The sequence below is a fragment of the Typopeltis vanoorti genome, chromosome 21 (assembly GCF_054136105.1).
Source record: "Typopeltis vanoorti isolate ZY-2024b chromosome 21, IOZ_Tvanoo_1.0, whole genome shotgun sequence".
Lineage (NCBI taxonomy): Eukaryota > Metazoa > Arthropoda > Arachnida > Uropygi > Thelyphonidae > Typopeltis > Typopeltis vanoorti.
In genome coordinates this window covers 13,632,365-13,657,549 of record NC_143569.1, presented here as the reverse complement: position 1 = coordinate 13,657,549, position 25,185 = coordinate 13,632,365, and the positions used below count along the sequence as shown (strand labels likewise).

Genomic DNA, 25,185 nt, shown 5'->3' with positions numbered 1-25,185 from the left:
AAATATCCTCATGAAAATAAAACGATAAATCCACTCCAAATTAATTACTTTTATCAGTCGATTATTCATTGACATTTGCCATTGAAATACACGATATACAGCAGTATATCGTGTATTTCACATTTTGCAGAGCTGGAGAATACGGGAATCACTTCACAGAAAAATGACAGTTCTATGCTAGCTTACCATGAAAGACGTTATTTTGGAGCATTGCTTACTCTAATCGTGACATAAGTACAAATTCAAGCGAATCATAGACAGCGCGCAATCGAAATGTTAAAAACAATTTAATAACAGCGAATATAATAAAAATCACAATAAATATAATTTCATGATATAAAATTTCTGACGCGCCGTTTATATGCATTTCGAAAACGACCGCTGTCCTGATTACACGCACGTTCGCGGCCATCAAGGTTACCTACTCTGCTATTCAGTATACACCTGAGTGCATTTTTATGATTGGAGCATGTGATTTGTAAGACGGTTCTTTAAGTATATAATAATAAGATATATATTAATTCGGAGTAGGAAAAAAAATAAAAAAAATATCATTTATAAAGATTTTTGAATGATGTTCATCAGTTGTTTACTACTGAGTTGCTACGTCCTCAATCCCCAAGTATCCTGGAGGGCATTTGGTAATTACATTTGACAAGAAATGATTCAATCAACTGTAATGATATGGTAAAAGTATACGTGTGGGTGTTTTTCTGAGAATGATGGATGCGAGTGGTGTAGTTTGTTAAAAAGAATTTCTCAGAAAATAATCAAATAGGAATTCAAGGTCAGTAAATAGAAAAACTTGAAAAAATTACAACTTTTAAAGACTCTGAATCATATTTAACTGTTGATATATTCAGACGGACATCGCATGGAGGTCTCCACGGACTACACGTTGGGAAACACTGTCTTAAATTTATGAAAATAGGATTGCGTTGAGTCGTTTCGTATTACGGCTATTAAGTGCGACAGTATTTCTAGCTGGCATTCCTGTTCTATGAAAATCCAAGCTTTCTGGAGAAGAAACGCTACGCAGCCGTATGAGACCGGCTAATTCACCCTCAAATGAAAATCCTTTATGGGATTTTTAATGCTCTGCACCAAAGCAGGATGTTGAGGGTTTAGAAGATTTATTTTATTTTTTCGTTCATACGTCAGGGAATGAGAAAATCCACGTGGATTATTATTATTATTATTATTATTTTTTGTATGAGTAGTTTTCTAGTTGGACTTTTCTTCTCAGTATTTTTTCTGTTTTGGATTTTTTTTTTGCATTGACGAAGTGGTTTGTAACATTTAACTAGAAGTTCACAGGTTTCGCACTGCTGTCTTTTCATATGTAAATATCTGTAAATATTACATAAATGGGTAAATGTCGCTTGAAATAGAGCTTATCAGTAGAAACTGTACGAAATTCCAAACTAGCGTATTGATAAGCTTCTTGAGAAAAGGCCAAGAAATCATAGTCACTCCACTATGTGGCGAAACACGTAGTTATAACTCAATAATGTTCATAATAATGTTGAATTACACAATGGGAAATGATACATTGTGACTGGACTTTGCTAAAGCTTTTGACAGGATATAGCATGGAATGCTGGTGCATGAGTTGAAGGATAGAGGACTGCATTATAAACTCTTAGCTTGGATTAGAGGATGACTTAATATCAAAAACTAGTGTATGGTTGGATGATAGTCTGCAAGATTTAAGATTACGTATGTACCTCATGGATCTGCCTTGGTCCATTGCTTTTCATTAATAACATAACGAAGGATTTGACAGGAAACATACAGCTGTTTGCTGATGATGCAAAGATAGTAATCAGGAATGTTGGCATGTAGCACTTGTAGATTGATTTGAATAGGCTGGAATTATGGGAAGGTGAACATGGATACTAGTTCCGTGTTAGTAAATGCCAAGTTATGTATTTGGTGCAATTTCCAATGGCGTATTGCCATTGTTGGGTTCATTGCAGAAGAAAAAACTAATCAGGATAGGGACTGGAGTTTTGATAGATAGGAAGTTCAAGTTCAGGTGCCATATAGTGAAGACTGAAGATACATCTTAGATAATTGCAAGGATGAAAATGTAAGGATAAGAAAGTCATTTTTCCACTTTGCTGGGCCTTGACAGGCTCTCACTTGGACTATTGGGCACAGATCTGGTTTCGAATGAGGATGAAGAAATTGTGGAGAGGGTGTAAAGAAGAGTTACAAAGATGATATTGGGATTCTGGAATGTAGGTTTTCAAGTCAGTTTGATTTAGACTCCAGACACTGGTGGATAGGAGGAGGGCTGATATGATAGTGACCTATTTTTTCTGCAAGGGTCATGTTGGATACCAGTAGATGTAACTTTTCAATTTTCACAGGGTGGGGAGAGGACGAGAGAGCATCTATGAAAGTTGAAAATAAAGTGACGAGAGCTGGATCTTCCTACTATGGAGTTATGCGTGTAAAAACCATCCAGTACATCAACAGTTTGTTAATTTTCATTAACAAAATGTTGATGTACCGTATGGTTTTTTAGTATATGAACAGACACTTTTTTTTTCTCTTTTACAGCAAAAAGCATACCAATTGTAGAAATGACATTAAAATGGCTGTCTAATTTAAGACAGTTGGTATTAGAATGTTATTTATTTGGCACTTTGCGCATTTTGCAAGCCAAAATAAGGTTGCGTACAAATTTTGTTGGACATAAAATGTTGTTCCCTCTTTTATGGAAATTTTATTATTTTAAAGGCAAGCAGTGAAAGTAGAGCTTAAAAAACTTCCACATTTTTTCTTGTAAAAACAAAGGATCTGAATAAAATTATCTTGTTCCATTGATGAAAAATATGTCAGCATGATGTCCATTGATGAAAATATTTTAGCAATTTGAAAAAATCAAATTCTGCGTTTGTTTTCAGTAATGAATAAATTTATTTCTAGGATTAATCCTAGATTTAGATCTAGGATTGATCCAATGTCACATTTCTGAAGTAGGCACAATTTAACACGTTCGATGCCAACAACTCGGAAATTCCAAGTAAAGTCCAAGTTAAATTTCATATTAAGTTATTAACAGTTAAGTCAGACGGTTTCAATGTCGAAACTTATTTACACTTATTCCGATAACAGCCCTACCATAAAAGGGATTAAAATCCGGGTATGCTAAATGAATAATAAAAGAGGGGAAACCACAATTGTGGTAATCCTTGGAAAATCGGGAGTTCGCTTCATATTAATGCCTGTGGGACATAACTTGGAATAAAGTCATATATACATCACGTATTAAATTGTGAATATTTATGATATTTAGACGATATATTATTACTGAAGTTTTTTTCGTGAAGTTCCACTATTTCCAATCAATATAAAATAGCACGCTTATTTTGTTTAGGAGACCTTAAGATTTAAGAACTTATAGCGTAGTCCTTAGGATCTTAAGATTTAAGAACTTGATGGTGTAGGGCTGTGACTTAATGATTAAAACTATTACGGAAATTAATTACGTTGTTATATTAAATCAACAATAGATAATGTATTTTGCAGAAAAAAAGAAAAAAGCTTGTAATTATATTGTGTAGTGGTTGAGACAGCTGTAAGTGTCCTCTCGCGATGAGTCTTCGGACTCCTTGGAGGTATCAATAATAATAATAATAATAATATTTGGGATGGAACTGCAATACTTCATTCGTTTAGCTGTTTTCATAAACCTGATAATTACATTATAAAATGAATTAAAAACGATAATCTGTAAAAGATTAAAATATAAAGGTTAATAATTAATTAAAACACCAGAAAATGATGAATAAATAAGAATGATATCTCATAATTACGAGGTGTATAAGCCATTTCGACGTGGCGTCGTCTTCGGAATTGTGGGTTTTCGATGAATTATCTTCGAAAACTGGACACCAAGTAACCTACAGTGATTCTTAGAAAAGAAGCAAAACAAGAATGTTTTTTATGTCGCGCTGAGTCCGGTTAGACAGTGAGACGGGAGAGGGAAATGGCGTAAGAGTTTTGCTATTATACACAGAACTTAGCTTTATTTCATTTTCCCCCTATGATTGTTGAGGGTTTCTGTTGATTTATTGCCTGGAGCTTTGGACTGCCTTTTTAATATCTTAAATCCGCCACAAGTAGAGATTTTTCTACTCTTCTAATAAAGAAAGGAAACGTGATGAAACTTATAAAATTAAAGCTATGACATCAATGGAAAAAAAAGTTCACACGTTTGAAAAAGACGTCATTGAACAAACTGAAAAAAGATGAACTATTTTGGAAGTGAATTTAGCATTTCTTCATTTGAATTCCGTTTTTATAATTTGAAGTTTAATTTTAATTCAATTGAAAATAGGTACATTTATCAGTGTTTATTAATTTATTTATTTATTGCGCAGGTTTCTCATTTAAGCTTTTGTTTAATTTTTTGTTTATAATAAAATTAACATTTTACATTATTAAAATGTATTTTACATACATATTTTCTCGAAGGAGCCTCCTTAGTTCAGTTGAAAAGATCTGGATTCAAATCCCGTTGAAGTAATCTTCATCAGGGCTTTTCAAAAAAAAAAAAAAAACAACAAAAAAAAACGCTATGACTCAACTAGCGATGATTTGTTACTGTTGTTCTTGTTGGAGCAAGTGGTCACTCATCGACCTCTTTCTCCTGATTCTCCGTTTACTGAAGTAGCATGCGAAAGCAATACAATGCTAACGCGACGTTTTCTTTTTTTCGTTCTCCCTTCTTCCGATACCATAGGTTGAAAATGTATTCTTTTTCTGGTAAAAAGTGTCACAAGGTGTCACAGCTGTTTCCAGCTCAATTAATGTCTCAAGGTCAAACCCCTCGACATATTGAGAATCTATCTGTGTTAATGTGTATCCACCAAAGAAGATTATATTATATGCTATCCTGCTCTCAGTATAGCGCCCTCATGAAGTTGTCAAAGTTCAATTGTTGCCACCAACTGGGCCTCTGTTAATTTCATATGTAGAAAGAACATTATACAAACACATGAAGCATACAAGGGAGATTGTGTTAAATGCTGTTGACAAGACTATTTCCTGGATAAAAACATTTAATTTTTTATTATGATCACCCTATCCACCAAAGATTGTAAAAAAATAACAACTATGGAACCAATTAGTGGTTGGCCCAAGGGTTCGACAAGACCAAACATGGCGCTTTTTTTCAAGCCACTTGAAGCGTCCAATAAGCATGACGAGGTCTTGCAACGAAACTCATCTGCACAGGTCGGAGCAATCTTGACTTTATTTTTTATTATCTCATTCTGTTTATTTTGTCAAAATAAAAATGATAATTCTTAATGTTCTTTAGAGCTAACCAAATCCGACAGTAGTGCCAAAGAAACAATTTCCTAGTTGGCTGGGGGATAATCAGACTTTTGCTACTGTACCGTACCGGTCTGTCTGCTAAGACACTTATGTTTCCATCATATAACTTAACAGAAGATTGTCCGGTTCACAAGTTTTTTAATCACGTGAAATTCAAAATGCCCTCCCCCGCCCCTCTCAGCAAAGAGCATTCACTGTCCTCTCAAAGCTGTAGGCCTCTCCCGATTTGTAAACGTCTTGTGGTTTTCGTTTAGTTAATATCAGGGTAACCACATGTCCAGTTTATTCTCCAGTTTTTCTCTAAAAAAAAAAATTGAGCGCCTACCGTCGTACTATGCGAACAAACTTACTGCAAAGAATGTCTGTGCAGGCATTTGCAAGCTGGTGGGAGATGAACGTTTCATCTCGCGCCTATTTGTATATTTTACTCACATTTTGAAACGGGATATTTATGGTATTAAGTTTTATGACTTAATTACAAAGTAAATTAAAAACGTCAAGAAATTATATTCTTGTTTAATCCTTTATCCAGCTGTAAGCACATCATGACTAGGTTGCTTGTATATAGAGGCTAATGACTTCACGTCAATTGTCATGGTATCCCATAATGCAAAGCACGCGTTCTTTCGGGTCTGTATAATGCTCTCTACAAGATGACGCTAAATCTCACTGAGTGACCATACAGGTTCACTGCTAAACTCATTACTCCAGATTCGAATCACTCCAGGACAGGAAACTAAGTGGTGGTTCTATCCAGTGAGAGGCAAAAACCGGTCATTGAATAGAACCTCTCTTCTTCCCAGGAGGTAAGCAAACCCAATGACGAGAATTAATAAAATGTCATCAGTGGCAGCCAGATCCAGAAGAGATACCGAAGTTCAATTAATGCAGAAGTTACATCTTTCTCATAAACAAGTATAAAAACGTGTATCACCTTGTTATTAAAATACTGTGGATTAGAACTACACCTTTTCATTTATGGGATATATAAAATTTCTGCATTACTTCAAAATATGCAAATATGCATATTCAAATAGAATATGCAAATCTTGATGGGGGAGATATCGCTTTCTTTAAGTGATTATTTTTTCACTTTTTAGTTTAATTAGTACAACATACTTCGGTTCAGGTGATGAGACGTATGTCAACATTAAGTTATGATATTCTTTAGAACTTAATGTTTATGTTAAGTTTACTTACTGCTTATGAGCCGAACTGTAAGACGTCAAAATTCACCAAGTGCACATTGAATCGATGACTGAAGTTATCGAAGAATTCTTCACAGTAAGAAATAAACGTCATATTTCATGGATATGTTTTGATTTAGTTCGAGTAGTGGCGGCTCGTGGCTTGAAATCGTGGGGATGCTGCGACTTTCGAAATATACATACACACTGCAAGTACAGTATATACGTGTTTGGATAAAATATCCAAATTATGGTAAAATTTAAAAAAAAAAATTAAACGTGAAAAAATATTGTTTATTATCGATAAAATTATACAATTTAGTATAATTCAAAATTACTTAAAAATAAAATCCATTATCATAACCCCAATAATGTTCTAAAATAAAAGCTATAACAAATGTTATGTCTTTAATTATAATGTCCAAATATTTAAAGAGACGGAGTAAACACGATAAGCACCACGAACACTCTACTACTGGCGCAAATTGCATATAAACAGGAACTGCGCGACGGACAGTACTAATAGCTCGCATCTCACTATGACGTGCATATGCTTGCGCGTGTAGCAATATGACACTGTGCTAAACACAGGGCTGCTAGCGTCGTTCGCCCTCCTAAGTGCTACAAGATGGATTTTTATTATTTTCTATACAAAATAAGAGAATTGTATAGGATTGTTGATGATAAAATTAAATATTACAAGCAAATATAAATAAATTAATAAATATATTTATATAGCGAGAAAAATTGGGGATGCTGCGGTTCCGCAGTGCCTATGCACGTTTGAGTGGCGTTTCTGATGTGTGAAATATCCATTGCTGTGTTTTTCAAAATGTTCTTAATATGCAGTATTAAAATAAACTTTCTTTAACAACATAAGTTTTGAAGAATTTATTTCTTAAACATTTTAACTCTCCGGTTGTTATATTCTCTATGGGATTACGAGCATACTTATGTTTGACATTTCCATTCTGTTATGACTTCAAAAAGATTATCAGGTGTGTGTGTGTGTGTGTGTGTGTATGTATGTATGTATGAGACTGAAGATTCGATGTAGAACAATATCTCTTTGTACTGAAGTGTAAGATTTCTTCAGGAAATTAAATAGCAAGTTATCGTCCACTGAAATCAAATTACATGCAGACATAAGTAAAAAGAAAATCCTTTGGCATTTTACATGAATAATATTACAGTAGTACAAAGGTATAATACCAACTAACCTGTTGATAAAACTAAGATGAACAAAATACATACGACAGTGTCTTGTTTTATGGTTTTTTTTATCACTTATTTTATTTTTTCTTCTTAGGTTAACGTTGAAGCTGTTGCTAATGAGATAAAGAAGAAAGGTGGTATAGCGCATTCTTATAAGTGTGATGTCAGGAACGAAGACGATGTGAAGTCAACAGCACAAGTGGTGAGAGAAGAAGTTGGCGATGTTACCATATTAATCAACAATGCCGGAGTTGCTAACGGGAAGTCCATGCTGGGATTAAAGAATGAACAAATAAAGAACATAGTGGGAGTAAACCTTCTTAGCCACTTCTGGGTATATTTGTTTTCTTTTTTCTTTTCTTTCTTTCTTTTTTGTTATCATAATCATGGAATTCTTATCTTCTATTTTTGTTTCATTTTAATCACCTTCTTTACTTTAGTGTAGAAATGGTTAAAGTATCGATAAGTGATGTTACCAACGCCTTAAGGATGCAGGATCACCTGACTTTATTTGCGCTGCAGACAATTTTAAAATGGATGTAGTCTGTGCTAAAACCGCATTGTTATTATTTGCTGCGAGAATCCCTCGCAGTGGAGTCTCGATACTAAACTGCAGTTGCATGAGACTTTCCAAAACCTATTAGTAACACCACCGACATTGTAAGTGGTCAGTTGCTGGCGGTTTGCAAAAAAACTCCAAGTTAGACACTTATTAGGACAATTCATGTTCATATTTTAGTTTACTTTCAATAATGAAAATAATTCGAAGTATTATAGTTCTATGTAGGCTTCTCGCTGGACAATTTTTTTATATATTTAGAAGAAATCGAATATAAGATTTGTCCTTTAGTAGCAAGCTAAACTGAAATGTTACCTAGTCACTCGATACAGAACAGGAAGATGAATTTTATCACAGATGCGAGACCTTCGTTCTGCTTATTACACGCATGAAGTGTAATAAGCAGAACGCTTAATAAACACACACACACACACACACACACACACACACACACACACACACACACACACACACACACACACACACACACACACACACACACACACACACACACACACACACACACACACACACACACACACACACCATCCGTTTCGTTTCATTAAGATCGGTAGTTTTCTTTAGTGTATTTTTTAACTATCTTTATACATCACGTATTTAAAAATAAGTTGGAATGAGTTCAGTTCGAATGCCATCTACGTCGGGAAAAATATCTATAAGAACTAGTGGATATTCAAGATGCAACATTATCTCAAAGCCGAATATATGTAGAAACTTTAGAAGTTTCGAAATTTTGCCAGGCGTCCTTATATTGACCTTTTATTAGTGCATTTGATAAAGATTATCACTGGCCTGATAGCTGTTTTGAACTGGCTGGTTCTCTTCAGAAAAACAGGTCGGAACTTGAAGAAGCTAAACTCTCATTCGATACTAAACAAATTCAATGTCAGAGGGTTGGATTTTTCATAAACTCTCGGTCGGTGAGTGACAGTAATTATCAAATAATAGTACTGGTAATCATACCCTATTTGAAGGTGAATATTCGGACGTCTTGGTAGCACTCGTGTCTTTTAATTAGTGCAAACTAAGCCAATTCCGATGTCCAGGATTCTATTCTCATAAGCTCTCTGGCCAAAATTTCGAAACTCCTGAAGTTCTACAAATATTCGGCTTTGAAATAATGTTGCAATTTAATATTCATTAGTTCTATAATTGATGTCTCCGAAATGAAGCTTATGGCTCTTTCTTTGATAATTACTTTATAAGAACTCTTCAGAGGAATTAACCAATCATGAAGATAACATACGGGTTTTCTTGTACAGTTGACAAATCGTTGACTCACGTAACTGACATAATACAGTAGCGACATAGCTACAGTTGCTTCGGCCACAATTTCAATCAAGCAAACCAAATCTATCTAACAGAATTATCTTTTAATTTTCTGAATTGCTATTACTCTTATGTGATCATCAGTATTTTCTTCTCCTGGAAAAAGAACTTCAAATTCTTGTTTAAAAATAACGAAACTCGTCGTATAATCTAGTCATTATACAAAGGTGAATGGTATTAACCAGGGGGTTCCCAAACCTATGCCCGCAGGCACCATGGCGCCCGTCGACCAATTTGTGTGTGCCCGCCGCTGTTCAACCGTGTGCCGTATAGTTTGAAATAATCACGCAACAAATCATGGCATGCTATATTACTCATGCGTTAATGACACATGACGAGTACTAAACGCATACAATGTAAAGTAGACGCGCATTCAAAGTTGTTCATTTCAGTTTAAGAACTGGAATATCATCATATTCTTCTAATTATGAAGCACTGGCCAATGAAATGCAATGCCAAAGATCACACTAACTTACATATATATATATATTTAAATTTTTATATAATGTAAACTTTTAAGTAATAAAACATTTGATTATAATGTAAACTTTGAATGTATTCATTTAACAAAAGAATTCAAAAAATTTGCTTGAAAAATAGATGGTGCCCGTCGTCCTACCCGTATTTTAGAATGTGCTCTAGGAAACAAATAGGTTGGGAACCCCTGGTATTAACGATCTCAGTATCCAAACTATCTCCCATCCTTTCTCTCTCTCTCTCTGTCTCACAGAAATTTTGTTTCCTAGTTTAAAAAAAAAAAAAATGCGCTTTTTTATATTAAAATTTGGTGCTCCTCTCATGTATATTTTTTTAAAAAAAACTTTAAAAAATCATCTTAATGTTCTTTATCAACTGTATTTTAGCTTGTTTGTGGATCTTAGCACACCTGAACAAAGTTCGGAGATTTGCTTCTGTTGTAGAGAAGATGGTCGTGAAGTTATGTTTCAAACCAGAGGTAGTATGACCATCATCGCTTGCATAAACTGTGTTCTTAAAGCGATGAAGAAACTCATATTTTGGGTATGTTTGACTTTAAAATGAAAAGAAAATAACATTTCTAAAGAGATTCCTTGATATCATTTAAAGAAGAAAAACCGCTATAAGTTAGATCCTCTACCGAGTACAAATTGTTTTCAGGCCTCATTCCAGTGGGTCTCTTAGTTAGTTGAGTTTCAATCTAGGCAAGTGGAGTTCTTTCTTTCTCCAGGAAATTCCAGTTTTTAACCTTGCAACTAGTGAAAATCGACTATAGCACTCACGCTATTTCAAACAACAATATATAGTGTTACTTAGGTACCCAGAGATAGCTCTGGTCGTCTGTCTGCTCTCCTTCCTGGATGCCCGTAAATCATTTGATATTCTTGGACCAGCTATCAGTGACGGCTAAGGACGAAGAATAGTTGCCCACCAATCTTCAAAAAAGTTAGTTTGGGCAAGAACAGCTTCTTCTACTCCCTTTTGGGGAAAAATAAAAAAGCGTTAGATGATTATAATTTTACATTTATAAACTGCACATTATAAAGGATGGCCACGTGATTGATTTCTCTTTTATCTTAAGCTAGCAGGCATAAAATGTTATCCACACTGTTCCTCCTGTCACTAAATTATAATCAAAAGGCAATGGTTTATTAGAATGTGTGGAAATCTTACAGTAGTTCACCAAACAAACATGATTAGAAACATGTTTAAAATTAATTTATGGCAAATTTTCTAATTTACCATTAAACAGTGAATATTATAACTTTATGAAGCTATATCACCGAAAAATTCAGGATTTAGTGATTTCTCTCTATATGTAAAAGAAATCGAAAACAACATTCATGCTTTAATAAAAGGCTAAGGTAAAAAAGACAAAAGGCTTGCTTGTCTCGATGTTGCTGCTGGTATACCAATACAAGGAATAATGAGTTGTCTTTAGTTGCAGTATCCTTCGACTTTTGCTGAGACATTGGCATCTACGTAACTGCGGATGAAGAGTACAAATTAGACCTAAAAAGACCGCTATTAAAGGGACCCCCTAATGTATCATATAATGAGATCCAATATACATGCGCTTTCTCAGGATTGCAACTTTTAATTCCTAAGTTGTAAATATATTTAATGAAGGCGTTTGCCGAAGATAAGAGAACTTCCAAAAACAGTTCACACGACTATTGATTAAGGAATCTCGATTCCGTATGCTGTTAGCCTGACTTTTTGCAAACGTATCTCTAATGATTGAAGACAATCCTTTAAATGATCTTATATTTGAATACAGCAATCTCTTCTGACAGTGGTTAAATACGTACAATTTCATGCAATTACGCAATGAAGAAGTCGCACGTTATTTAGTCTGGTAACTATGAGGAAGCAAATAAGTATGTGGCATTCTCTCCATCGAATTCCATCCATTGATCGAAAACCATTTAACTGAAAGATAAAGTTATAGGATGTTTTCGACATCGGCTACAGCCTACTAATAGCATTCATCTTCTCTTGTCAAAAGTATGTGGTGGATTCCTGAATTTACTGGTAAAATGTACAATAATAAGGTAAAACATTTTTCCTTTGTGCATCCTTCGATTATAGCAATACATATTGCTGACGGCTTGTGCTGAAAGCAAACAGTTTTCAAATCCATGTGCACCTTCACAACAAATTCACAACGGTGACGTTACATCTGCCTGGATGCCAGAAACCTTTATAAGGACTTTTCAACTGAAGGTAAGTTAGCCGGTTTCATATGGAGGTAGCAAGGATTTTTATCACTCCAAATAGACCAGCTGGCCGGAGAACACACAGTTAAGACGTAATCGTGTACTAGACTCAGCCTTCGTAGTTCAGTTGATGTCGACGATGCAATTTGATGTCGAAAAGTTGGATTCGAATCCAGTCTAGGACGAAGAATCTTTATAATTAGTTAGCTGATCTTATTCAGACGTCGAATGAATTTTCCTCCTGGAAACTTGGTTTTTTCCATCCAGCACAACAAGCAAACTGGGGAGAAGAAATTATCAAAACATAATACAGTGACTACGCAGTCTTTATTGCTTTTCCGGTAATCTAAAGCAGTTTGTGATTGACTTTAGACAATCACAAACATCCAGGCCCACAGGTTACGTATTCGAACCCGTAACCTGTGGTTGGAAAGCCGATTCGCTAACTACTCAACCAACTAAGCCGACAAATTACAAATCAAAAGAAATACAGAGAGAACCAAAACTAAGAATATAATTATAAATATAAAATTGTATGACCGATTACTGGACGTACAAATTTCATCTCTGCTTTTACAAAAACTTCGATAGCGTCAAAATAAAACAATCTTTTGTTGGTTGAACTGGGTTCTAAAATACCAATGTTTTAATCGCTTTCTTCTACACACGTTAATTTTAAGAAATGCTCATGCTGAAAAGTGCCATCTGTGGAATGGAGAGGAGAAGCAACCTTTATAACATTTTAGAAAGTACGAGCTCGTATTCTATTGACGTGTTTCTAAATGAGTATTCGTAACTGTGTATAAGACGCCGTATTTTTACAGCGTAATTTGTTTGCCTAAGATTAATGATTCTAAAAACAATTAACGCTTTTAACAAAAATTAATATCAGATATATATTTCACAATAACTTAATACAGTATAGCGATATGTTTCATTCCTTCAGACTATCAGAGAGTTCCTACCTCGTATGAAAGAAATGAAACACGGACACATTGTAGCAGTTTGTTCTCTAGCAGGTCTCTTCGGAACACCATTCTTGGCAGATTACTGGTAAGTTGATCCCAGATTAAACCTATAAGAATATAAAGAAGCATACAGGGCAACAAGAGATTTACAGAGTCACATAGATATGAATGTGTACAAATGCGAGATTATTTTCTTCGATTCTCGGGATCCAATTCTGTTATGTGTAAACAATCTAATAAGTAAGCCTTATTCACAAAGTTGAGAGCGGAGAAGCATCAGCTTTATTGATGTTCTCGTGAATTAGAACTTTTCTCAGTCGCTTTGAGCCGAGTTGAGGATGTGCTTCAAGTATTGATTAGTAGATATTATATTTCTCTGAATTTGAATAATCGCATCTTCTTTATAATATAGACTGGAACTAAAAACACACAGAAGAAAAATTAAACAAAAACTTGTATGTTAACAACCAATAGACGAAAACAACAAAACAATTTTGCATGCACGTACCCCTATGTTTCATTCGTTTTACCAGAAATTTTGAAACATAATGAGCCAAAATTTTGATTCGCTAATTATTATTTATTTTATGATCGTAAACATTTAAAGTGCCCATTCACAACAACTCTACACTAGTGGCCAACATTGTGGAAACCTTTTGGAAAAAGTAAATTTTTGATGTTTGATGGCGCATAACACCACTTTTCTTTGGTGCAATACCATGAAAGTAGATATCAATGGAAAGATAATCTAATAAAGAATGTAATGCAACAAAGTTTGTTCAATTATCTGTATTCTATGAAAAGTTATAGCCACATAAACAGAAAAAAGAAGCACAACTTGCTTAGGTTGATATGAAGTAGCTTTCCTTCGTTTGAATGTAGCCAACGAGCATGAGTGGTTAGAGAGCCAATCAGGTGTCATCTTATTTTGGCAATTTACCAATAAGGTCACAGTAGGATTCAGCTATTAATGTCATGTATTGGAGCTGAGAGGAGGACATTTGTCAGTGTGTTATGTGATTGCTATCAAGTTGGTTTTTTTTTGTGTGTTCTTTCATTTAGTGAGCTTGTAAAACGTAATAAAATTAAAAAAGAAGCGCAAAGAGTTGGCCGTCACCCAGAAAGTGATGTAAAATAGTACTATTAAGTAAACAAGGCTACAGTTATGAAGAAATTAATAGAAAAATTGGTGGAAACTTAACCAAAGGTGGCATTTCTAAATTCTTGAAGAGGTATAAGGAGACTCAGTCACTACAAAACCAGACTGGCAAAGGCAGGAAAAGGTGCACAACAGCAAATGATGACAGAAGAATTGAGAGACTGTTCCTACGTGACAGAATAAAATCATCTGGGTGTATACAAGATGAAATGGCACAATACAGTGTAAAGTTGAGTGCAAGGACTGCTCAGTGCAGACTGCAGGAATTTGGTCTAAATGCTAGAATTCCACTAAAAAAGCCATTTTTATCTCTCAAACAAAGGTTGAAAAGATTAAAGTGGGCTAAAAACCCATGTTAACTGGACAGCGGAACAATAGGACATTTTTTTTTGTAGTGATGAGACCAAAATCTCCCTGTTTGGTAGTGATGGCATAAAATACGTAAGGAGAAGAATCGGAGAAGATTTGCATCCTGATTGAATTACACCTACCATGAAACACCCACTTAGTGTTATGATCTGGGGTTGTATGACATCAAAAGGTGTGGGCAGAATTTGCGTGGTTAATGGGAATATAAATGCCCCAAAATACATAAATGAAATACTTGAGCCCAAACTGAAGCCTTCCACACGTGATCTTTTCCAAGATAACGAAGCATTTATATTTCAACAGGATTCAGCTTCATGTCATGTTGCTGCTGTGTGCAAAACGTGGTCTCAGGATAATCGTATTCTACTGCTGGAATGGCCTGGGAATAGCCCAGACCTTGACCCAATCGAAAATCTATGGATCCGACTAAAGAAACTTGTTAGTCAGAAGCAACCCACCAATAAAACCCAATTAATAGAAGCAATAATTCAATCTTGGTTTCACATTATAACAGTTGCAGAACTAAAAAACTTGGTTCACTCCATGGGAAGGAGTTATAAGGCCGTAAGTAACGCCAAAGGTTACCCAACTAAGTGTTAACTCACATTGTGAGAATTTTTGTATATCTCATTTTTTATATGTGTTTCACTTTTCTTTATAACTGCTGTTCTAATAAAAGAATCCTGCATGAAAGTTATTGCATTACATTATTGATTAAATTATATTTTTATTGATATATAATTTTATGGTATTTTGCTGAATTCCAAAATTGTGGAAGCCTTTCCCAAAAGGCTTCCACAATTTTGGCCACTAGTGTATGCAAAAGTAGGGCAATGAAAACCTATAATTGTAGTAAATGAGTTTCACTAATTATAATAGTAATAATAATTATAATAATCACTACTCTAGTCCTTCCCACGAAAGACTGAAATTCTACAACGCAGTACCTAGTGGATTAAGCAATCCGGGAATCCTACTCTACAAACCAAGCAGAAATCTTTTTATCGAGCCAATTTAGGACTCCAGTAAGCAGAACAGTGGTTTTCACACGGGAAATGAAAATAACCTTCCACAAAAAGACATTATATTCCCGAATATTTATCATGTTTGGGAATGGGATATCTTTATGAAACAAACACTGCCCCAAAACGGCAGCAGTAGGTATTTGAGCTAATTACCCGCTGAAACAGGGAAGAATTACGTGAATGTAATCAGGTAGCATCCGTCTTCATCAGCACAAAAGTCGTGTAGTCTTTTGTTGCACGCTGTAATAAAGAATTCAACAAGTCACTTAGGCAATTTAAGAAAGAAAACTATCCCCCACATTGTCTAAGTATAATGTGGTAGAATAAAAGTTCTTTGCATCGTACACAAGTCGAAGGCAAACCAAAAGTTAACTTTTTGAATAAGATTTTGTTATTTAGTTCTTCATACTATCTGATTCCACCCCCCACCCCCTGTCCCGTTCAAGTGCCATCTCCTATCTAGGAGGTGGTGCTTGGCCAGTAGCTAACCATTATACTCAGGGTTAACTACTGGCGTTACGACATGTGATGAGGACCCTTCTCTTCCACATATATCGTAAGTATTCATGGCTGTAAATCCATGTGTGTGTGTTCACGGGGAGGGTTTGTCTGTTCTGGGGAACGATAAACCCGAGTTGCCTGGTGAACTAACTTACCTTTAGTCGAAAGAGACCAGATAAAGGTTTCTCACGTCATAGATGGGAATCGAACCCAGGGCAATCCAAAGGGCCTCGTATATACTGACTGAGATACGGAGGTCTTGATCTTAAACCACTACATTGAATTATTTTGGTATCGTTATTGTTCTATGAATATCGACTCTTCAGATTTTTATTATTTATTATTTTTTTTTTTGCCTTTTCTCACACCGTAGAATTCAGCACAATTCCATATCTCATCAGAATTCACGAGACACCAGGGATGTAAACAAGATACATCTTTATTGACAGAAATTAGCGACTTTTTGTCCTGCGATTAGTCATAATAAAAACGGATTCAATGTCATGAAAGTTATAATAATAGTTTTTTTTTTAATTTTTTTTTTTTTACCACTTTCTGGTAGAACATTAGCGATTTTTGTCTCACTGCTCATTTAACGCCTTAAGTCTCATTAATGAAAAGAACCGTTTTGACCCTTGTCTCAATACTGCGTTCGGGTTCCCTTCTACAAATACTTTATCGGTTTCATGCCTAGGTGCTGTACACTTGTTCTGATTATTCTCTTCAAAGCAATATTTCCAGCCATTGCTTTTTAAATGAATTTTTCCGTGCTGAAGATGTGAAGATTATACCTTAAAATTTACACAATCTTAGTTTAGGAAAAATTTAGGAAAGCAGCAAATGCCGACTTTGTTGGCCGAACGGTTAGCGTATGTGCTCACCAACCAACAGATTATTTTTGAATGTCTTTAGATGGGAGTTGAATTTCATTATTCGTTGTAAATCTCTCATCCTGCTTATTACAGGTCTGAAGCGGTTTGGTTTTCAGGGTAGGCTTCTAATTAGCCAATTCCAGATTATTTAACTCTTAGGTTAGCCTACCTATGGTACTAATGTTGATGTAATGAGTTAACAACTTTCGTGGGTAGATCCCATTCGCTACCAGACGGTATCAGCCATCAGCCATACTATGAGAAAAAAAAAATCCATATTATTAGATTATCACCTCTACTCATGATTAAGCAATCAAGAATAGGTAAAATACATGACTGTTTGATAGAAAGTGCATGAGAGTGATTCTCCAATCCACAGGACTAATTTCCTGGAGTCTCGAGTCTATTAGTAGTTGACGCTGTGCATTTGTTGTTGTTAATAGAGGCTAGCAAGTTGTAATTCTTCCGTGAAATTGATGGCATGCACCTTTTTTGTGTGTCGTAGGACATGCGTGGGATTGCTTGTGTTGCTTACATCTCCAAACAAAATTTCTATGGTCAAGATGTGGTAACCAGTCTTCTCAAGAAGTGCTGGTGCCTGCCATTCAGCATTTTAGGCACAGCTGATTGTGTCTTGGACAGAGCGTACATGCAGGTTTCCATTTCCGGTTGCCAACTGTATATTTGATAATTCTTCTAGAGTGCTTTGCCGCGTATTTGCAAGGACTTTGCGACATTTATCCTGTGGTTGAAAAGATGCAGCTCGAATCTTATAAAGGACACTGGGAACGTTTATAAGGTCCCTTACAGTTTAAGATGAGTTACACAGTGTTACAGACTTGATGTGGCCCTTCCAACGAAAGGGCCACATCAAGTTGGAAAGAACATGGGTTCGAATCCAATCTTCATAATGATTTTCAAGTGAAAGTAAGTTGGTCGGTTTCATGTGGGGTGGCAAGGTTTTTTCTCCTGGGAACTAGGGTTTTTGTGCTGAGTTTGCTTTTTGAGTATTGTAAATGTTCAGTCCATTTATGAGCATTGGCAGCTGCCATGCAGTGGTATGTGTAACTACTACATATCATCATTGGTTTAGAGTGTAGACTCTTGGGTTCTTTATATTTAGCTTTGCGTTCCGGTGTTATTTACTATAATTGGGGAAGAAAAATCGTGGTGGAAGTAGGTAGTTATTTTGCTTAGTCATGTTGTGCTTTGGAGAGAGCAGTGTTATATCTATGCGGACTATTTTAGTAATGTGGTATCATCTGCATATCGATATGTTTGACTTTGTGTGGCCGAGTTCTGAAGGTTGTTTATATGTTAAACAGAGTGGACATGTGCCTATTTTTGTTACCTGTGTTCTGTCTCTGAGATAATTCTAAACCAGATATGTAGCATACTTCTTATTCCAAATGAGTGTAATTTGGTCAGCAGTATTTCAATGGTCAAGTGTGTCAAAAGCTTTGGTTAGGTCATATGCTTTTCGTTTTTTGGAAACCGTGCAACTTTTGTGAGATTATGGCATATTTATATAAGCAGATTACTAGTCCTGTGTGTAAATTTTTTCATAAAGTTAAGAGATCACTTGTAAGTTAGCTACAGGCCTGTAGTTCTGAATGTCATTTTTTTCACTGTTTGTAAATAGGTGTAATTATAGTGGTTTTTAGTTGTTTGGGAATAGTGCCGTGCCAACATGTTCACAAATTGAAATAATAATTATTATTATTAAATAATAATGATATTTTATAATAATAATAAATATAATACTGTTAACACTTTATTATCTCGCAAATAAATTGCATGCATATACAGTAAAATTTAGGTATTAGTGCTACAATTTCTTACTGTGGTTCAGTACAGAGTCAAATTAATATCATTATAATTTGCATAATGTGCAATTGATATAAATAATTCATCTATTATTATTATTAGCAATATCAAGATTAATAATTTTCCACTATAGCAAGGTAGAACCCCTGTTGCTCAGTTAGTTTAGACTGCTATTTGGTTGGAAAGATCCGGGTTCTCCCAAAAACTTGGGAGAACCCGGGACTTTCTAATCCAGGATCTCAAAACAGGCAAACGGCTAGAAGAACATACGCAATATACAGACTTAGAACACTTAGGAAATAAGGATTAACCAACATATTCTGTCAAATTTGGTTTCAAATGCCTGCATGGTGAAGTTCGGGTCTACGCGTAAGCGTATATCAGGAAGGAATCACAACGTGTGTTATATGATTGCATGCTACAGTTTGACAAAGCGTTTGTAATAAATGCTCTGTATTTAAATATAGGAAATTTAAATACGTTCAACTAAAATGTTATATTTTCTGTTTAGCATGAAAACACAGTACAAATTATATTCATTATTTAAGTAAATATACATAATACTACTACCAAAACAATAATAATAATTTATTATTATCAATAATGACAGTTTATTATCACTCAGATAAATTATGTACAATGTAATTTGCATACTTGATGCAACTGATATAAAATATTTGTGTTATTGTTATTTACAATAATCAAAGCATTAATTAACACTAATAATTTAGTTATCACATGTTTCAGTTTACCTTATGAAAATGCTATATCTTTTTAATGAATATACTTTTTTTTGACAAAGGTCATTACTATATAGATATAGTTAAAATTACAACCCTCTTCTGTTCACAAAGATCAGTATAAAGTGCCAAGGGATAACAGCAATGTTCATAACAATAACAACAATAATAGTCTTCGAACCTAAGGTTAGCTTCTGGGTGTTTGCTTTATGAAAGTAGTGGATGCTGTGTAGGGTGTTATAGTTTATCTTAAATTAAATTTTTTTTTTTTTTTGGTAGGTTAGCATGGAGTTGATATGATATTTTGCAACTGAACCCCATGAATTTTTGCAGCAGTGGCGCACCCAGAGGGAGAGGGGCCCGGCCACCCCGCAAAGAAAAAGGAAAAAAAAAACACTAGAAAATTCTCCAAAAATCTTTTCTTAATTAAAATTTATTTATTTTCGTGTCTTTTATTTCCATACTACTTATGAATTAGCAGTCGTATAAAGTGGGAATACCCTACAGCTGAGCGTAAGGAGTCGGATTGGATGTTCATAACAGCCCGTTTTATGTTCTCTTTCAAGACATGCCAGTTGGGAATGCCACCAACATACACAAACGGATTTCAAATACTCCCACAGCCAAAAGTCACATGGAGTGATGTCCGGGGATCGAGGCGGCCATGCCGTCAGAAAGTACTGACTGATAACCCTCTCATTACTGAAATGCTGGCGTAAAAGGCGCTGTACTGAACGTTCAATGTGTGGCCGTGCTCCCAATCCTGTTCCCAATCCCTTTAAGTGGAATTGGTGGCGCTGCTGACACGTGCGCACAGTAAAATTTGCATAATCTTTTTACCTGCGTTTACTGCAAATATTTGACTGCTTCTGCTTCGTCAAAATTTCCCCTATCGGCGACTTTTTGTACTAAATCTTTTTTTTTTTCTTTTTCTTTTTTTCCGTGGACTTCATCTCCCCATGCCTTCGAAAGTCTCGATATAAAATGTGGTCTCATTCCGTGTATTAGTTTTAGCTACAGATTCCTACAAAGAGGGAAAGTTAATTTATGGCCACTCTGTATATTAAAAAATAAAAAAGCGACTTTTTCTTATTGTTTATATATCAGCTTTCTAAATTAGTTTTTAATCTGCTCGTATAATCAGGTGAAATATTCCTGTTAACCTTCACCAAATACCAGAGGAATACAATAGAATCAAATGTCATCACACAGCATACAGCGTAACACGAATGAAACTTTGAAGTGGTTAGATAATCGAAGAAATTTTATTATGAAGTAATTCTCCATAATTTGAGCAGTTAAGTCTTATAATGAGAGTATAATGAAAAGTTTGTGTATAATTTGACGCAATCTCTGTTGGAAAGGATTTGAAATATCAACAGGTGGCACGATAAAAATAACATATTTACCTCCAGCGTCAGTAAAGCGTGCATTTTTCCTGGTATTGTTTCTTCATTTTTTATTCAAGTAGCCTTGAAGGATCTTAGCGTATTATTATTCGGTAATATAAAAATTAAAAATAAAATAAAACAAAAAAATCAAAGTAAAAAATATCACTTCTTGAGTGGATGAATTTCTCTGCACATTTCAATTCAGTATTCATTTCTTCTTATTATTATTTTCCATAAGCATGATATATATCTGTATATACTTGTGTATACTAAAGTCGAGGCACACGAACAGTCAAAAACATGGCCGATGCCTGGTTAGCACTAAACTGTAGCTATCGATTATCGTCCTCCGATAAGTCTTAAGCACACTTCTAGAATGATTACGTTAGACTAACCGAGAACGATATTATGTTATATCGTCCTCAGATAGCTCTAAAGTATCTGGGATAAGTCTTCAGTACACATTATCATGTACTGAATTTGACCCAGAGAAATATAATGTGAGACTACCGATCCATGCAGAGATGTGAAACTGCACAAAACGAAATTATTATCATTTATTATTATTATTGATTTTGTTTCCTTAATTTTTCTTAAATTATATTCATTTTTTCTTAATTATTAATATTACTAATTTAATTAAACAAAATAATAAATCTCACATCAAATCAATAAATGTCAATATTAAAATTTGGATAGTATGAAGGACTGGGATAAGAAGAATAGATATCAATTTAATGTGGCAAAAATGTAAAGTTATGTATTTTGGGGTGAAAAGATTAGCAGCAATATACCACATTGGTGGAACTGTACTCCAGGAGATTGACGAGGCCAGGGATTTGGGAATGTTAGTGGATACGGAGTTGAAGTTTAGGGTGCGCATTGCAAAAGTGGCTAAATCAGCTCATCAAATCACTTGGTTACTGAAGAATGCTTTGACCAGCAGAGACAAGCAAGTTATTGTTCCTCTGTATCGAGCCTTGATAAGACCCCCATCTTGACTACTGTGCCCAGATATGAGCTCCAGGGTTTCTTCTTGATGGGGAGGAGGGGGAGAGGATCCAGAGACGAGTGACCAAGATGATAGCATGTCTATGGAATGAACCCTATGAGAACAGATTGAAGATTTGTGGATTGCAGAAATTGGTTGATATGAAAAGGGGTGATATGATTGAGACATTCAAATTACTGAAGGGTTTCTATAAGATTAATTCAGAAGATATTTTTGAGAACAGGACTAGTGGTGGGAGGACTAGGGGCCATCCATGGAAACCGGGAAAGAATGTGGCTGGCAAGGGTGTTAGAGCTAGGTTTTTTACTTGGAGGGTGGTGAACAAGTGGAATAAGTATGTTAGCTGCCAGAGTCTGTTGTGGGTGCCATGACTGTGAATGAGTTCAAGGCGAAGTATGAGAGATACTGTGTGAACGTTGAATAGTTGTTCTTCACATGATGTTAGGGCCTCCCTCGATGAGTCTAAGGACTCCTTGGAGTTTCCCATAATAATAATAATAAATGAAAAAGAAACAATCATTATAGGAAATGAAATATGTATATATGCAACGCTTTGCTGTTGAATTTTGTAAAAGAATAGGTTGGAATGTCACCCAAAATGTTCATCGTATATATTATTTATAATTAAAACAGGATTAGCAATGCCAGAAAGTGTAAAATATTAGAGGTTGCTTTCCAAAAATTGCCTAATACAGTATGTAAAAGAATATTCCTTATATATAATTGGTTTCTTGAGACCAGTTTTCACTTTCGTAATCGCCAGAGGATTAATGCTATCTCTAGCTGACATGAAGAGAAACAAGGAACACGAGAATTTCGCAAGCAGCCTCCACAATCTGCTGTTCATGATCTTGACTAGTACATTATTGCGTGTATGGCTGGGGAATTTAAAACCAGTTTCCTCCTGCAGAAAAAAGAACTATTTGTGTATGTGTGTTTGAATGTTTTTTGCTTTATTTAAATTTAGCCTTTGATTTTTATTCCTGTTTTGATTATTTTCAGCGGAAAATGTTTCTCACTTATTCTCCTTCTCTCCAGCGCGTGAATGTGAGCAAAAGATGGAATAATATAGCCTTGTGATTCTTCTCTATTATCCATTTCACTTTTTTTTTTCTTACAATGTAGTCGGTACTTACTTGGTTTTGTTTTTATAGAAACTCCGACTTAAGATTAGTCTGATAAATCAGCTATTCCTATATCTACTTTGTTCTTCATATTGAATTCCTTTGTTTCGTTATTTAACTATAAATAACTTTGTAGTTAAATAAAAATTATATTATTTTGTCATGGATTATTCTCATTGAAGTAACAGCTCAAAGATTTTAAAAAATCTTATTTTTTGTACTTAACTGTATTTTTTGCGTGAATTACTCAAAGTTTTTATTTTCTTGAAAATGCGCAGTTTTTTTCAGTACCTCAAGTACGGATTTTTTACTTTAAGAAACAGGATTTATGAATTTACCGACATATTGCTTTCAAGCCGTCTCTCTCTCTCTCTCTCTCTCTCTCTCTCTCGGTTCTTCCCACTTCGTTTTAAACTTTATGATCCCAAGCTTCATTTCCCTTTGTCTTTTCTTCAAGCCCCATTTTTTTTTTTTTTTTGTATCAAACTTTTGGATTTTATAAGTAATTCCATTAATGATTAATGACAAAAGAATAAATAACTCTGTAGGTTCTATTTCATCAAGTGGAATACTTCTTATTGCTCTGCGTGTGTGGAATTAATTCTTCCCTAGTTGGGGTAAATGCCACCCTTAGGTTGAACTCGAGTTTCATATCTAAGTGGAAACACCGTAGCCCTGCTTATTGGAGGTCTAAGGTGATTGTTGACAAACTGTTTTCAGACTAGGGTCTCCAGTTTCTTTCCCCATGTCTTCACAGACGCAGTACTGGTGAGATCCTTCGTGGACATGCCTAACACATCTTAATTAACTAGAGAACCAGAATCCATTCCATTTGAGTGTACAGTATTAAAATAGCATTGCTTGATGTTGTTGTTTGAAATTATGGCCAAAGCAACTAAGGCTGTGGGTAATGTATTGTGTCTGTTAATTGTATGTGCTCTTCTTGACGGTTTTCCTGTTTTGTAGAACGAAATCCATGACATAGCCGTAGGAGATCCGTTAACTCGCTACCCCAGTAGAGAAGACCTTATATAGGTTCCTCCAGTTCCTAGAAACGATTCCAATGCATGTCTTTCTTCCTAAAGGGTATCGTCGGTAGCGACGATACCCTTTAGGAAGAAAGACATGCATTGGAATCGTTTCTAGGAACTGGAGGAACCTATATAAGGTCTTCTCTACTGGGTGGTTCCTTTGGCCGCTTAAGTTGCTGTCATTTAAGTTCACTCCCGTACAAGTTACCGAAACAGAAGTAACAAACCCAACTTGCCATGCCAAAGATCGACTGACTCGGGAACCAGTCGGAGAAGGTTTAGAAAAAGTCCCTTTAGTCGGCGACTAGAATTGAATCTATACCAGTTATTATGTGGACAGCTAACGCTATGGAGGCAAAAGCTATTTCGACAGTAGTACATTGCTGTCAATAGTTATTCCAATACAAAATCTTTATTAATGTTAAAAAAAAAATCGGGTCTTCTGTGGGGCTACTCAGTTGGGAGAATGATATAAATTTAATTCTAATAGCTTACTCTAGCAATTTCTTCTCTTCTTGTTTTTTAGCTAGTTGTATGGATTGGTCGATCTTGGTGCAGGTAAGATTTCAGTCCCAAACATTTTCCCCCACCACATTGCAAATATAAGGAGACTCAGAAAAAAAAAAACAATTCTAGAAATCTTACTATTTCAGACAACGATTCGAGTTAGGACTAAGGAATGCAAGATGGCGGCAGTCATCTGCTATACACCCTGCTGGAAGCATCAAAATCATCGGTAAGTTTACGCTCAACAATCGGTGACGACTAAAGGTGGATAGCGGCTCTCTGGTATTAAAGTATTATTAT

General features: G+C 35.2%; 1 protein-coding gene across 1 annotated transcript in view; it reads left to right on the top strand.

The window, feature by feature from the left end:
* The window catches only part of LOC150094633 (estradiol 17-beta-dehydrogenase 11-like), a 65,987-nt gene that overhangs the window by 16,713 nt on the left and 24,089 nt on the right, over positions 1-25,185 (top strand). The window contains exons 2-3 of the mRNA XM_090411612.1: positions 7,849-8,088; positions 13,306-13,412. Coding sequence (XP_090267738.1) covers positions 7,849-8,088; positions 13,306-13,412 — 347 coding nt within the window. The remainder of the gene's footprint in view (positions 1-7,848; positions 8,089-13,305; positions 13,413-25,185) is intronic.